We start from the raw sequence: 16,225 nt of genomic DNA on the forward strand, positions 1-16,225 counted from the left end.
GAATTCATTTCTATGCTTCCAGGTTTCTGTGCTACACTGGAGCTTAAAAAAAATATAAGGGGAACACCAAGCATCCTGAAATCCAGGAAATGGTAAGTGTGTGTTCTTATTTTGAGACTGGGTAGGGAGGCTGTTTGAAGCCAGTGGGATTTGCAATAGTGGCTGGAAACTCATAATTGTCTCCAGAGTCTGGTGGGTAGAAGGTCTCTCTTTGGCAGCTTAGCCTTTAGTTTTCTCTGACTAGTATAGTGGAGCTTAGATCAGTATTTGAGACCTCAAGTCTTTTGTTCCATAATTGTATGGTATTTTCAGGGCCTTCCTGAATTCCTATGTGGGCATCTGTGTGCCATTATCTCAGCATGTCCCCAGAATATGTGGTGAAGACTGAGATAATCATCAGAAGAGGACCCCAACTTCATTAGTTGTGTTACTGTGTGAGAGAAGCTCTGGCTTTTTTAGAGACCCCTTTTCTTGTTCCTTTTAAGTGTTTATTTTTGTTGTATATATGTTTATTTATTTTATACCAGGAATTATTCCAAGGGGTGTTTATCTACTGACCCACATTCTCAACTTTTTTCTATATATTTATGTAGAGACAAGGTCTCTCTGAGTTCATTAGAACCTCACTAACTTGCTCAAGCTGGTTTTGAACTTCTGAGCTTTTGAAATGTAGACTAAGAAGTAACTCAAATCCTGAATGGCTATCTGATAGTTTAGCAATTATAGGTCTGAGATTAAATCCCAAATTTCCAGCTCTCTTTACATTCTCAAAGGCGGGTTTCTTGCTCAACTTGATTGAGAAAAAATAAAATAGATGGTAAAATGATAAGGCAGCTGTATAAAGGAAATCTTATTTAACCACACCTGAAGGTTAATGGATAGATATGTTAATGAGCACCATTAAGGCCTATTCAAATTAAAAGAACACTTGAGATTCACTTGTGGGTATACCTTCAACCAAATTTTTTGTCCTTGGGGTGAACCCAATTGGAAGTCACTGGAAGGAGGATGGGATATCAAAAGGACAAATTTCAGCCTAGTTGGTAATAAAAATGCCTTTTTAAATACTCATTTTAAATAGATTTTATCCAATGCTTTGCCAAAAACCATATTTAAACTTCGAACCTGACACACAAAAAATGGGTTCTTCTGCTATCATGCCCTCTCCCACATTTTGGGAGTTGTATTGCTTCTTGCTAAAATAAATCCTATTTTTTTTTACTATTACCTTCACTGAGTGTCCATAGATTTTATTCTTCAAAACTTGTGAGACAAGATCCCAGAGAAAATTGGTTAAATGGGAAATTTAGTTTCATCTCAAAACTTCAGTATCAACATAATTATTTTTTCCCATGTTTTGTTTTAAAGGGATGCTTTATTTATATTTTTTTTTCTCCAAGAACTGCATGGCAATTTTAAAAGATTTTGCTTTGTCCTTGTGAGACTTTCACATAAGAAGAAAGCAGGGAAAAATTAGATGACATTAAAAATGATGATATTTTTCTTAATAAAATAATATAGTCAATGTGTCCCAGTCGCCAGGGGCAAAATTGAAACATATGCAGTCAAGGAGAGAAATAAAAAATATTCAAATTCTTCTACCCCTTTCAATGCTTTCTTTACTCAAATTGTTCAATGTATTTATACTCTATAGGTTCTTACTCAAGAAAATAACAATCCTGAATGCTTGGCCCTGCAGTAGCCATAATCCATTCACAGCAACAACAACAACAAAAAATAGGTTGATTAATTTACTACTAACAAACCTAGATTAATTCTAAACACTGCAGAATTCACTTAATCATGACAGGCTAGTGACAGACTGTGTACTAAGATTAAATGTCAGAACAAAATTTTTAAACCTTAGGCTTTTAGTCCGGCAGATGCACACTCACTCAGACCATGGTGACCAGATCCAGAACCAAGGCAGGCTTCTTCTTGCTTGGATTGGACAGCATGTTAAGGAGAGAACCTTCGCAGAAGTTGTGGCTTTCACCAAAATTCAGATGAAGTGGTAGAGTTTGAAAGATGAGAAAATCATGCAGAGGATCAGAAGAACAATGACAAGTTATGGGATATCAGGTCCTCATCAGGATCTTTAGCTTGAGTGCATCCTAGTTTCTGCTGGCTAAATCCCTGTTCATTAGCTCTATTATTTATACTAAATTTGGGGGCTTTTAACCTCTCTTTCAATTCTTATTAGCTATCATGGGATTTCTCCATGACATCCTTTACCCTGGGGTCAGAAACTTCTGGTCTTGTGGTCTCCACTCTGATTTTCTTGTCTTTCTCTCTTATTAGGCAAGTATAGCCTACCAGATATTTCACTCTGTTTATCAGGTTAAGGGGAAGTAACTTTTTTTTTTTTTAGGCCATACTGTAGGACTCTTTGGGTGTGCCTGGAGTGACTGCATGTTTCAAACTGGAGTTTTTAAAATGGAGTTGTTTAAGCTCAGTGCTAAATCCATCCTCACAGTCCCAATTAAAGACTTTTTAAAAATGTAATGGGACCTTAATTGATGTTTTTCCCTCCATATATGTAAGACCACTTTATTAAAATGACTTGTAGAAGCATTCCAAACATTTCCAGCTAACATCTTTGTCCTAGTGTGGAGGAAGATAAAGATGGGACTGGACTTGATTTAAACTATAAGGAAGTTTAATCACAAGGGCTAGAGTACATAGTGAATCTGAACATCAAAAGCCATGTGAGGAACCTGGTACATTTAAAAAAAAATAGTTATCAATGTACTTTTATTTTACTTATTGATATGTGGATTTGAGGATCGAACCCAGTGACTCAACATGCTAGGCAAGCTCTCTGTTACTGAGCTGAAACCCCAGTCCTAACCTGATACATTTTTAATAACCTGTTTTACATAGACATTAACCAGTAGCCTTAATACTTTTTCAATATATGTTTGTATTGAATTAATAACCCAGAAATCAGTAAAGCAAAGAATCTAATTTTATCTCCAACTGTGGTTTCAGATATCACAGTGTGTGAGTTAAGATTCCCTTTTAAAGAATTTAACTCTATGTTGTGTTCTCTTTCCAACCTCCCATATTTGCCAAGACCTTAGTTTTAGAACAGTTTGACATAAGGTGTCAACAGATATCAATGTCTCTTAGCCTATTTAGAAAATATCATTATCTGAGTCTTGTCTTCTAGAGATCAGTTTGAACTATAAGTGTGTAGCATCTAAGGGGAGTAGTTCAGTGCTGTGAAGTTGGAAAAAATCTTTTGATGTTCCTTTCATCTAAAAGGATGTTTTTTTTTTTGGGGGGGGTGCATACCAGGAATTAAACTCAGAGATTAAACCTCTTCTCTAGCCCTATTTTACATTTTCTTTGAAAAGAGTTGCTTAGTGCCTTACCATTTCTGAGGCTGCTTTGAACTCTCCATCCTCTGCCTCAAACTCCCAAACCCCTGGGATTAAAGGCATTTCCCACCATGCCTGGCTGGTATTTTATTTTTTTTATTAGATTCTGTGAATAAAGCTACAATAAAAATGGAATTGCAGTTATTTTTTTGAGAAAAATTTTCCAATTCATTTAGATATATTCCTAGAAATATTATTACTGGATTATATGGCATTTTTTAGCCAAATTTTATTATTATTATTATTATTATTATTATTATTATTATTATTTGAGTCACTATAGATTAACCCATAGGCACTTTGTCACTGTGCTATACACCAACCTGTTTCCCTTTTTTGAGACAGCATCTCACTCATTTGGTTACAACCTTGCCAAATTGCTGAGACTGGTCTTAAACTTGAGATGCTCCCTTGTTATACTCCTGAGCCACTGGAGTATAGGCATATGCAGCCTTGCTTTGCTACCCAAAATTATTATTAGTGGATTATATGTGATTTTTATCTTGAGCTTTTGAAGAAGCTTAACACTTTTTTCAAAAAATATTTTTATTAATTTTCACTAATATTTTTACATGTATATGTACACTGGCATAATTGTAATCTTTCAGAAATTGTTCACCTTAGTTGGTTTTGCACTGGGAGATAAACCCAGGAGTACAAACCACAGAGCCACATCCCCAGTCCTTTTTATGTTTTATTTTGAGACAATGTCTAACTAAGTTACTTAGAGGCTCGCTAAGATGCTGAGAGTGTCTTTCAAATCACAATTATAAACCTCTGGATTACAGGCCTCTGCCAACACACCTGGCTCTCAGATTTTACCTAAAGACATTTTAAGAGCCTTGCAGAGGGCACAGAATATTGATTGAATTCTTACATTAAATTCCTGAGGCAAGTTTATGTGAAGTAGCCAGTGTAGGAGTGTTCTGTAAAGATTTATTTGAATAAACAGATTTGTGTTTTCTGATTTCTAATATTGGTTATCATAGTCCATAAAGGTGAGAGAAATACAATGTAATTTATTGGTTTTCAATCTGTGTAGATTTGCACATTCTCAGTCTCTTTTGCTTCCAGAGCTTAGAAGTTCAGGACATAGTAACTTGCCAAAGGCCAATGTCTCGGCTTGCCACCAGAATCACGAGGCACTCACAGCTTTGTAGGTTCAAACAGCAGTTCTTTATTCCAGCTCTCACACTGCCTCCACACAGGTCCAGGGGCAATCACATTCTGCAGTATCCTGCACAATTCACCTACTCCATGAGGCTCTCTCCAAATCCCATTTTAATCTCACGAGAACTCAACAGGAACAAGCAACAGGAACACCCTAATCTCAGCAATAATCTTCAATCTCCAACTTCCCTAAAACCCATTATCTTAAACTGGCAACGCCTTAAACTCAAGGAGCCAGTTACTTCCTCAAACCTGATCAGCTCTAAACCTGGATCTGCCTTGGTCCTTGAGCAAGATCATCTTATTACAGCATGCATGCAATGTCCCATCGAATGTTCTCTAAGCAGCATGGGGTACTCTTGGCAAGGAAATTTCGATGCGTCATTCCTACTTGGTAATGGCCCTCAGCAGTAACTTGAACAAAAGATGTTTAAGTGGAGAAATTTAGTATACAAGCAAACTCCTCCTAGAATCAATTGGTAGTTCTGACTTTATTACTGGAGTTAGCAGGGTTGGGGCTGGGCTCATGAACTGCTAGAATTTTACTCAGTGTACCAGGGGGTTCATTGTATTTCCTCCTATTATATCCACAATAAAATCTAGGGAGAATATCATCTGACAGCCACAGCAATTGGGAAAATATGTTGGCAAATGTTTTCTTGAGATAAACAACAACTTTGATATTTGGCCTTGATCCCAGCTGATAAAACACTGCAGAGGCTTTCATTGCCTCTAGAAATCACCATACATTCTGTGGCTTAGACACTTCTGTTTAACTATTTCCCACTTCTGTTTACTCTGGGTGATATTGGCCATTGGGGATTTGTTCTCAAATGTGGTAATTTGCTCAAGACTGGGCTAATACTCAGTGTACCCCAGATTTTCATTCTGATTGAAGGTAAATATTTTTTAAATTGCTGAATGTATTTCAGTCTCTCTATTCATTTATAACTTTGTCAAAGAGACACTCAGAACATGAGTAGCTTTTTATTAATTATATTTTTAGATGGAGGAAAACTCTAGAATTTTTATATTCTGCCTTATTTTTAACATCATCCCCCATTAACATATGCCTTTTATTGTTTCTAAGTTTGGAACCAAGTACCTTGCACATTCTGCACACACACACACACTCTACTTGTAAATTGTGCTACTAGTCCCAAATTCCAACTTCATATTGGATAATTTTACCATTCATGTCTAATATTATTTTTCACATTGATAGTTTTTATTTAGGCCTTCCTATTGCTCTTAACAATGCCAAAAAAATGACATATTTGTGGATTCAGATTTGGATAATTTATGATTCATTTATTTGTATTATTGCCATACAGTTTCATAGTACACATTAATGTCACAAAACAACAGCAACATTATTTGGTCTTAAAAATAGAAGGTTTTTGGCTATTTTACATATTTTTTTCTACATAAATTTCAAAAAAAACAATTTATGCATAGTAAAATTTTAATGGGAAAATATTATACATTAAACTGAGATAAATGGTTTTCTTTGTAATTATGAGTTTTATTTACACACATGGTGTATACAATGGAGCATTTTATGTCCTCTGTAAATTTTTGTTTTGTGATAAATTGCACATATTTTCCTTGAAAGCCTCTCCCTATATAATGTGTTACACAGATATCACCTTTATATAATACTTATGCAATATTTTGTTCTGTCAATTAAGCTGAATAAAATTATATTGTGGGGACAAATGATACAAGTCATGGAACATAACAGGAAACAGTTTTCTTTGGCTGCAGCCAGGTTCAGAGGGCATAGCTTTTGGTATAATCAATCAAACCCCTGAACCCCAAGTTTCGGTAGCTTCAAAGTTTCATACCCAGCATATAAGTGGAGTGGTCAGAAGCTAACAGTCTGCAGAAGTTCACATAGAAGCAGTTTTTTTTTTCTTTCACTTTTCTCAGCAAGTTAACTCTTTAAGGATTGCACCTGAGAAGGGGAGAGATTCTTCTTTCTTTCCTCCTCCTGCCTGCTATTACTAGGGAGCCCAATTGGTAACTTCTCTTATCTTAGAAATGTAAACAGCTGTGTGAAGCCCCAGCTCCAGGCCAAGAGGCCTTGTTTACATGTTTTTTTTTTTTTTTTACAAACTACTCTACTGAATACGTTTGTGAGAAACTAGTAAGTTGGTGTACAGTGCCTGGAGTGCTGATTTCCTCCCAGGTATTGGTCAATTAAAACAGGGCAACATTGAAATTGGAAATTTATCTACTTTGAACTCTTTTGTAGAGACTCTTTTTGTGACAGTCCAAAAATCAGCCAAGTTGAAGTTTTCTGGAGAAGCCAAGTTAAAAATTTCTGTGGAAAAAACAGGAGCTACTTCTATGAAAGTAAAAATGTGTCTGATCCCAAAAAAGCAGTTTTTTCAAAGTATAGTATTTATTTCATTTTGAATGTACTTCATCTTTGCACCTATTTTTCTGGTTTCAACAGCATGGATGAACATATTTGTAGCCTTATGCTATCATATAACTACATATTATCAAGATCAGAAACACAATATTTTATATAGGCTTTGCTACTGTTTGAGGAGTATCATGTGTATGAAATAAACACTTTACACAAAAAATAATAGCAATTTATATTCTTTCTCTAATTCAAGAGAATTTGTTTTTTGCCCTCATTAATACTGTGTAATTTTTTTGGCATCAGATGTTAGTTTGCATTTTTATAATTTGTTAAGATGTTAAGAGGTTTTAATTTTTGAACATTTCTCCTACCATAAGTACCCTTATTTATTTATTTTCATGTGGTGCTGAGGATGGAACCAAGGGCCTCACATGTGCCAGGTGAATGATCTGCCACTGATGCAGAACTCCAGCCCATCTTTGTACCACTTAACAAAAAAAAGTTTATTTCTTAATGTTGCCAAATTTATAATTTTTTAACATATTTATGTAACTTTCTGAAAATAAATAACTGCTCTGTTTTGTGGTTCTTTAGATTTAAACCAAAGTTGCCATTACACTCATCAACATCCCCAGACATTTTTTTAAAATCTCTTTATTTTTATTTTTATTTTATTTTCTTTATTTTCTTTTTTTTATTGGTTGTTCAAAACATTACAAAGCTCTTGACAGATCATATTTCATACATTAGATTCAAGTGGGTTATGAACTCCCATTTTTACCTCAAATACAGATTGCAGAATCACATAGGTTACACATCCACATTTTTATATAATGCCATATTAGTAACTGTTGTATTCTGCTACCTTTCCAATCCTCTACTATCCCCCCTCCTCTCCCCTCACATCTTCTCTCTCTACCCCATCTACTGTAATTTATTTCTCTCCTTATTTTTTTCCATTCCCCTCACAATCTCTTATATGTAATTTTGTATAACCATGAGAGTCTCCTTCCATTTCCATGCAATTTCCCTTTTCTCTCCCTTTCCCTCTCATCTCATGTCCCTGTTTAATGGTAATCTTTTCCTCCTGCTCTTCCTCCCTGCTCTGATCTTAGTTGCTCTCATTATATTAAAGAAGACATTTGGCATTTGTTTTTAGGGATTGGCTTGCTTCACTTAGCATAATCTGCTCTAATGCCATCCATTTTCCTGCAAATTCCATGATTTTGTCATTTTTTAGTGCTGTGTAATGCTCCATTGTGTATAAATGCCACATTTTTTAATCCATTCATCTATTGAAGGTCATCTGGGTTGGTTCCACAGTCTAGCTATTGTTAATTGTGCTGCTATGAACATGGATGTGGCAGTATCCCTGTAGTACGCTCTTTTAAGGTCTTCAGGGAATAGTCTGAGAAGGGCAATAGCTGGGTCAAATGGTGGTTCCATTCCCAGCTTTTCCAGGAATCTCCATACTGCTTTCCAAATTGGCCGCACCAATTTGCAGTCCCACCAGCAATGTAGAAGAGTACCCTTTTCCCCACATCCTCGCCAGCACTTGTTGTTGTTGGACTTCCTAATGGCTGCCAATATTACTGGAGTGAGATGGTATCTTAGGGTGGTTTTGATTTGCATTTCTCTGACTGCTAGAGATGGTGAGCATTTTTTTATGTACTTGTAGATTGATTGTATGTTCTCCTCTGAAAAGTGTATGTTCAGTTCCTTGGCCCATTTGTTGATTGGGTTATTTGTTATCTTATTGTTTATTTATTTGTTTTTTTTCTCAGCAAGAGAAACAATAAAAGAGGTAAATAGGGAGCCTACATCATGGGAACAACTTTTTACTCCTCACACTTCAGATAGAGCCCTAATATCCAGAGTATACAAAGAACTCAAAAAATTAAAATCTATTTATATAGAGACAGGTTGTTGGCAAGTGGCCAAGCTAACCTTGAAATTTTAACCTTTCTGCCTTAGTCTTCCAAATAGATGGCATTATAGGCAAGTACTATGACATTTTCAATATAAATCCCTTTTATTCATGCTGGGGATTGAATGCAGGGGCAACTGACAAATGAGTCATTCCTAGGATTATTTTAAATATTATATAATGACAGAGTCTCACTGAGCTTTTTAGTGACTCTTTTTGTTGTGGCTGAAATTGAACTCACAATCCTCCTGCCTCAGTCTTTAGAGTGTTGGGATTGCAGGCATGCTGAGGGCCATTGCCAAGTAGGAATGACACATCGAAATTTCCTTGCCAGCGTACCCCATGTTAAATGGACTTGCCTTGGAATTTCGCTGTTGACATCGCATGTGTGTTTGAGAAAGGTTACCCTGGTCAAGGACGAGGGTGGATCCAGATTTAGGGTGGATCCTGCAGTTCAAGGAAGTAACCCTCTCCTTGGGTTTAAGGTGTTCCCGGTTTAAGATAAGTTTAGGGCGTTCCTGGTTTAAGACAATGTGGGTTTTAGGGAAGTTGGATTTTGAAGATTATTGCTGCTTGGAATAGGTCATTCCTGCTGCTTGAGTTCCCATTGAGTTCTCTGGAGATTCAAAAAGTATTTGAAAAAAGCCTCTTGGAGTAGGTGAATTGGGTGGCAGCAGAACTTGGATTTCCCGAAAACGTGTGTAGAGGCCGGTGTGAGTTCGGGAATAAAGAATTACTATTTGAATCTACAAGGTGTGTGGTGGCTTGTGATTTTGTGCCCAGCCCAGACTGCGGCACAGGCATGTGCCACCACACCTAGCATAAATTCCTTGTTATAGTAACTTTTGACAGATATATATGGATTATTGAATCTAGGGGTTGTATACCCTTAAGCCACAGCCACATACCCAGGCCATTCAATATTTTATTTTGAGACAGAAACTTCCTCTTGGTGGTCATGGCCTTCCTGTGTTGATGAGGCTTTCTTTGAACTTTTGATTCTTCAGCTTCCACCTCCGAAGTCATTGAGATTATTTGTGTAATACCATCCACAGATATATTTTATTTTTATATTGAATAATATAATACTTCTGAAAATGAGTTTCTTCTGGTTTAAAAAAGCATATAATGGTTTTCTCAAAAACAATTTCTTGTCCCAATGATTTTTTGGAAAGAATTTCATATTTCTATTTCTGCAATGCACTGCAAACTTTCTCGAAATTTCAAGTTTTTTGTTGTTTGTTTTGTTTTGTTTCATTTTCTTTTTCTTAATAAAGGTTCTGTGTTATTTACACACATCTATTTATTCATTTTATTATAAGGTATTTAATCATTTCTATAAGTTCATATTGTACAACAATGTGTGATAAAATCCATCTTGTTCAGTGATGTACTTCAAGTAAATATAATATGTAGCCTGAACATTTGGCAATACAAAATTCTAGATGTCAGTATTCTCTTTGACATAAAAAATAAATAAGATAAATTAAAATAAAAGTTAAAATTTTAGAGTTCATTTCTTGCAATGTATACCTATTATTAAATGAGGCATATTTTGTACAGGTACATTTATATACAATTAATATTTTATTGCTACATCTCAAATTAATCATATCTCTTTCAATTTAATTTTTCTTTTGGAAGCACCCACACATGTCACTCTATACAGATGTACATTTTTTGTGGTGTGAAAATTTTGCTTCTGCTTAGTATCTTCTGCCCTTTACTCTCCTTTTTATGAAATTGTCTTTTCAAAATTATTCATTTTCATGAATTTTAGATATTTTATTTTAACTAGTGAAGTCTGTAGATTTTCTTTTTATCCTCAGCTTTAGGTGCATTCCACTATATAAAGTTTTAATGTTGTGTAATTGAACTCTAATATTCTGTAAAATTTACCCCCAATTCTGAGCACTCTGCACTATTGATGTCTGAATGGAAAAAATCTCAAAATTATTCATGCACAAAGCAGGAAATGGATGGAGGAGAATGAAAGACTGCTGGATGCTAAGTATGTACGTGACATTATTTTTTTTTTAAGTATTGGTGGAGGGGCTGGGTTTTTGGCTCAGCTCTAGATTTTTTACCTAGCACATAAGAGGCCCTGTGTTTGATCATCAGCACCACATAAAAATAAATAAATAAAATAAAGATATTGTGTCCAACTACAACTGAAAATAAACTCATTAAAATTGTGGAATATATGAGGGTAGGGAGAAATAGATCAATTAAAAAAAAAACTTGAGCAGCAGAAGGGTTTATATGCAACAAGTCTACAATAGCATTATGAGGTTACAGGGGTAGTGTTCTTGGAAGCAGAAATAAAATTTGGGGAGAAAGAAAAAGGTAACTGTTGCACTATTCTCAAGTGAGAGAGCCAGGTGAATTGGTTCTGTTTTTAACTCTTCCCATCTAGAAGTAGAATTGACAGTTCATAAGGTATTCCTCAGTAAGTAGTAGAATACCATATCAAAGTACCTTCAAACTTTTTCAAGGCTACAAGCTCTCTTTTACAATTTCAGTCACATTACATCTTTGTACTTTTTAGTTATTTATTCATTCATTCAATTATTTATTTGTTTTTTTATTTACTCACTTTTTCTTGTCATTATTTTTACATTCCTAGTGATTATATAATGACATAAATATCCTGAATGTTAACTTATCTAATATTGGTTTATGTGTTTATGTATATACTTATTATTTGAACAATTTCCCCTTTGCCAAGCCTGATTTATATTAAATCTTAATCTTGTTTTATAAATACTTGATAAAAACACATTATTTTAAACAGCTTAAGGATCTAGCTCATGAGCATAATTCCAATCACAAACTAAAGTGGGCATCTGGGTCAATTAAAAGCTGTATCAAATCTCCTCTTTGTTCCTATTTACACCTAATATAGTACTCCTGTCTCACTTATATATATTTGAGAACCTACTAATTTCTGAATTCAGCATTTAATAAATGTAGATGAATTTTCATCAACAATCCCACTATTGTTAAAGGGTTTTGGGGAGTTTCTTAGAGCCTCTCTAAGTTGCTGAGGATGGCTGCCTTTGAACTAGTGATCTTTCACCCACAGCCTCAGAAGACTCCAGAATTACAGGCATGCACCACTGCATAGAGCTTTTGATATTCTCTTTAAAAAATCAGTCACAACACTAATAATTGAAATTGCATTTACATCACTCTTTTCTAATGTAGTAATATATTATTATCTAAAATATTTTTTGAAACAAATTTATAAGATGACTACTATTTTATTCCCAGAGTTTATTCTGTTACCTCTTTAGGATTGATAAATTGTCTTCCTTCTCTTCTTTCTTCTTCTTAGATATGTGTTTCTATTGTTATCAAATGGGTCTATGATAAGTGTGTTGAAAAATATGATTCTAAGCCTATCACAAATCCCCACATTTCAATAGTACTGAGAGCAGAAAAAGAACAATATTCATAACTAATGAATCACTTTCAGTGGAAGCATAGTACCAGTGTCCAACGTGGAATGCAATCAAGATGCTTCAGTGGTAAGGTGGTGTCAGAACCACCACCCTAGGGATTTGGGGACTGCTAAAGCACCATGTCCATATCAGAATCTTTTACTCACCTTTTAAATACAGTTACTGCTGCTTGCATAAAAAATAAAACACTATGTATAAGAAAGGTGAATGAGAATTAAATCCTCTGGAGGCACCGAGGTTGATCTTTAACTCTAGTTGATAATTAGTAAAATAAGAAAGACCTTGCAATAGCCCCATCTTTCCCAACTACATGGAATAGAACATTTAGATGTACTGAACTGAAATGACAAAAATTCATTTCATGGAGGTGGTATCAAAGAAATTTTAATGGCAGAATCCTGGAAATGTGGGATAAAAATATAAACATACATATACAGTTAAACAGAGAAAAAGGTAAGTGATAAGCTCATAAATGCAGGGGTAAATTTAGTGTACATGAGTTGTATGTACAAGGTCATGATAACGCCTAAAAGATGAAGAAAGTAGTAATTGAGGTGATACAGAACTCTATAATTGTGAGGAATAATAATAAAATTTAATAAAAATAGATTCTGTTATATCCCTTTGGGTATGCCTCTTTCTTCTGCTGTTCATCTGAATTTGATTCTATCAAATAAGGTTAGCTGGGTAAAGTGCTTTCTGAGTTTTTGTGTTTTTTTTTTTGTTTTGTTTTTTAGGATTTTGTCAGCTATGTCTTGTTTTTTTTTTTTTTTTTTTTTTTTTGAGTGAGAGAGAATCTTAATATTTATTTTTTAGTTTTCAGCAGACACAACATCTTTGTTTGTATGTGATGGTGAGGATAGAACCCGGGCCACACGCATACCAGGCAAGCGCGCTACCACTTTAGTCCCATCCCCAGCCCTCAGCTATGTCTTGTAATGCCCAGTCCTGAACTTACTTTTGTTGCTCTTTTACAACTATTCTCATCTGCAGAGGCACAAACCCACTTCACTCATTTTGTTCAACGAACTGACTTTTTTCTATCTTTGCAAACAATGTTTGGAATAATCAGTCTGTTGGAGTGTCTTTCATATCATATAATATGGTTCTCAGACCCTGTGGGAATTGAGGGTATTTATCTGCTATGTTACTATCATCTTCCCTGTGAGAAGGCTTATCTATCTCTTTGTGATTTGAGTATTTCACCAACTCAGAAAAGAAGTATTTGTGGTCACAAGCTAAAGAACACTAGAAGCTACAAGATTTGAGAAAATGCAAGGAATAATTTTCTCTTACACTTTTATAGGAAGTATGGCTATTTCATCACTTTGATAAAAATTTATATACTCAAAGTTATTCACACTGTGAAAGTCTTGTATTTCAATAATCCATAATTGTAAGAAATAATTTCTGGTTATTTCTTTCTAATAAGTGACTTAATTTTTTTATCCATATTAAAAATCAGAAATTACTGAAAATTAAATCTATACATTCAAATTTACATCATGATAATGTGATCAGAATTAAGTAGGAATTCAGAGAACATTGAACAAAGATGCTATAAAACATGATTGAAACTTCCCTGCCTTTTTTAAGTGTCAGAAACAGGTTGTTGAAGCAGCTTTAAATTTCTGAATAGTATGTAAGTTTATTTGTGATTCATTTTTCAGTACTAGTTTCCAGGGCTGGGGATATAGCTCAGTTGGTAGAGTGCTTGCCTTTCATGCACAAGGCCCTCCGTTCAACCCCTAGCACACACACACACACAAAAAAAAAAAAAGAGAAAGAAATACCATTTTATTTATGATGTAACTTATTGGTGTTCTCTGCTAAACTATTCTCTTAGTGTTAGATACTCACATGTTCTCTTTGCTTTTAGTTACTTCTGATAACTTCTGCCTTAACTATTATTTTCTTATGAACCTAATAGGGGTACATTTTATTATTTGGAACTAGAAAAACTGATTTTCACAAAAGGAGGTTTTCTTCTGTTATATATATTCTGATCATTCTAGTTTTATATTTTGGAGATTGGCTGCTTCATTTGTTTCATCAAGTGCATGTAGTTTGATCAATTTTGTGGTCCTATTTTCTACTTTAATACCTCATTGATATTGGTTTCTTCAAAGTTTCCTATCAAAAGTTTCTGATTGGTAGTGGGGATAACTAGAAACTAAACTCAGTGCTACTGGAGTACTGAGCCTCATACCCAGACTTTTTTTGTATTTGATTCAGTGTCAGGGCCTCACAGATTTGCTTAGTGCCTTGTTGCTGAGGATAGCTTTGAAGTTGAATTCCTCCATCCTCAGTCTCCAGAGCTACTGGGATTCTAGGCTTAAGCCACCTTATGCAGCTAGATCTTGTATGTTTTAATTTGGTGTCATTTTAAACTTGCAAATACAACTATGTTGCACTTACAGAAATATATTTCCATTTATTATGCAACTATTATTGTGGTAGAAATTTTTTTGGGGGGTGATGTTTCTCTATAATTTTTCTGTTGTACTTACTAAATTAAATATATAATATATCATGTTAATGTCATGTTATTGACAGTTTTTTACAACATTTAATATTTTTGTAGCTATCTAGTAACTAAAAATGAATAAACTCATAATTGTTCAATCTTATATGACCCCAATGTAGCTAGTTTCAGACACACTTTTTTGTGTTTGTACTCAAATTTGTCATAAAGAAAATAATATAGTCAGCGTGTCCCAGTTGCCAGGGGTCAAAATTGCAACATATGCAGTGAAGGAGAGAAATAAAAAATGTCCAAATTCTTTTGCCCCTTTCAGTGCTTTATTCACTCAAATTGCTCAATGCATTTATACTCTATAGGTTCTTACTCGAGAAAATAACAATCCTGAATGCTAGTCCCCGCAGTAGACATAATCCATTCAAAGCAAAAATAGATTGATTAATTTACTGCTAACAAACCTATATTAATTCTAAACACTGAAAAACTCATTTAATCATTACAGGCTATTGACAGATATTCCCTCTGTGTGCTAAGTTTAAATGTCAGATCAAAATTCTTAAGCCTTAGGCTTTTAATCCAGCAGATGCACACTCAAGTGGTGTCCAGGTCCAGAACCAAGGCAGGCTTTTCCTGGCTTGGAGTGACAACAGCTTGAGATGAGGACCTATGTGGAAGTTGTGGCTTTCACCAAAGTCCAGATGAAGTGATAGAGTTTGAGAGATTAGAAAATCATGCAGAGGATCAGAAGAACAATGACAAGTGAGGGGATGTCAGGTCCTTATCAGGTTTTTCACCTTGAGTGCATCATTGTTTCAGCTGGCTAAATTCCTGTTCATTAGCTCTATTATTTATACTAAATTTGGGGGCTTTTGACCTCTCTTTCAATTCTTATTAGCAATTCTTATTAGATATCATGGGATTTCTCCATGACATCATTTACCCTGGGGTCAGAATCTTCTGGTCTGTGTTCTGCACCCTGATCTTCTTCCCTTTCGCTCTTTTAGGGCAAGTACATCCTGCCAGATATTTCACTCTGTTTATCAGGTTCAGAGGAATTAAGTTTTTTTAGGCCATACTGGAGGACTCTGTGGGTGTGCCTGGTGAGACTGCATGTTTACTTATTGATATGTGGATCTGAGGATTGAACACAGTGCCTCACACATGCTAGGCAAGCCCTCTGCCACTGAGCCAAAACCCCAGCCCTAACCTGATACATTTTTAATAACCTGTTTTAAATAGACATTAACCAGTAGCCTTAATACTTTTTCAATATATGTTTGGATTGAATTGATAACCCAGAAATCAGTGAAGCAAAGAATCTAATTTTATCTTCAACTGTGATTTCAGATATCACAGTGTCTGAATTATGATTTCCCTTTGAAGAACTTAACTGTGTGTTGTGTTCTCATTCCAACCTCTCAT

The 16,225-nt window shown here is 34.9% G+C and overlaps 1 protein-coding gene across 1 annotated transcript in view; it reads left to right on the top strand.

The window, feature by feature from the left end:
* Window positions 1-16,225, top strand: part of LOC144369014 (uncharacterized) — a 52,574-nt gene continuing 36,349 nt past the window's right edge. Inside the window, exon 1 of the mRNA XM_078028073.1 lies at window positions 1-92. Coding sequence (XP_077884199.1) covers window positions 90-92 — 3 coding nt within the window. The 5' untranslated portion in view covers window positions 1-89. The remainder of the gene's footprint in view (window positions 93-16,225) is intronic.

This window comes from Ictidomys tridecemlineatus, chromosome 12 (genome assembly GCF_052094955.1).
Source record: "Ictidomys tridecemlineatus isolate mIctTri1 chromosome 12, mIctTri1.hap1, whole genome shotgun sequence".
NCBI classification, from domain to species: Eukaryota; Metazoa; Chordata; class Mammalia; order Rodentia; family Sciuridae; genus Ictidomys; species Ictidomys tridecemlineatus.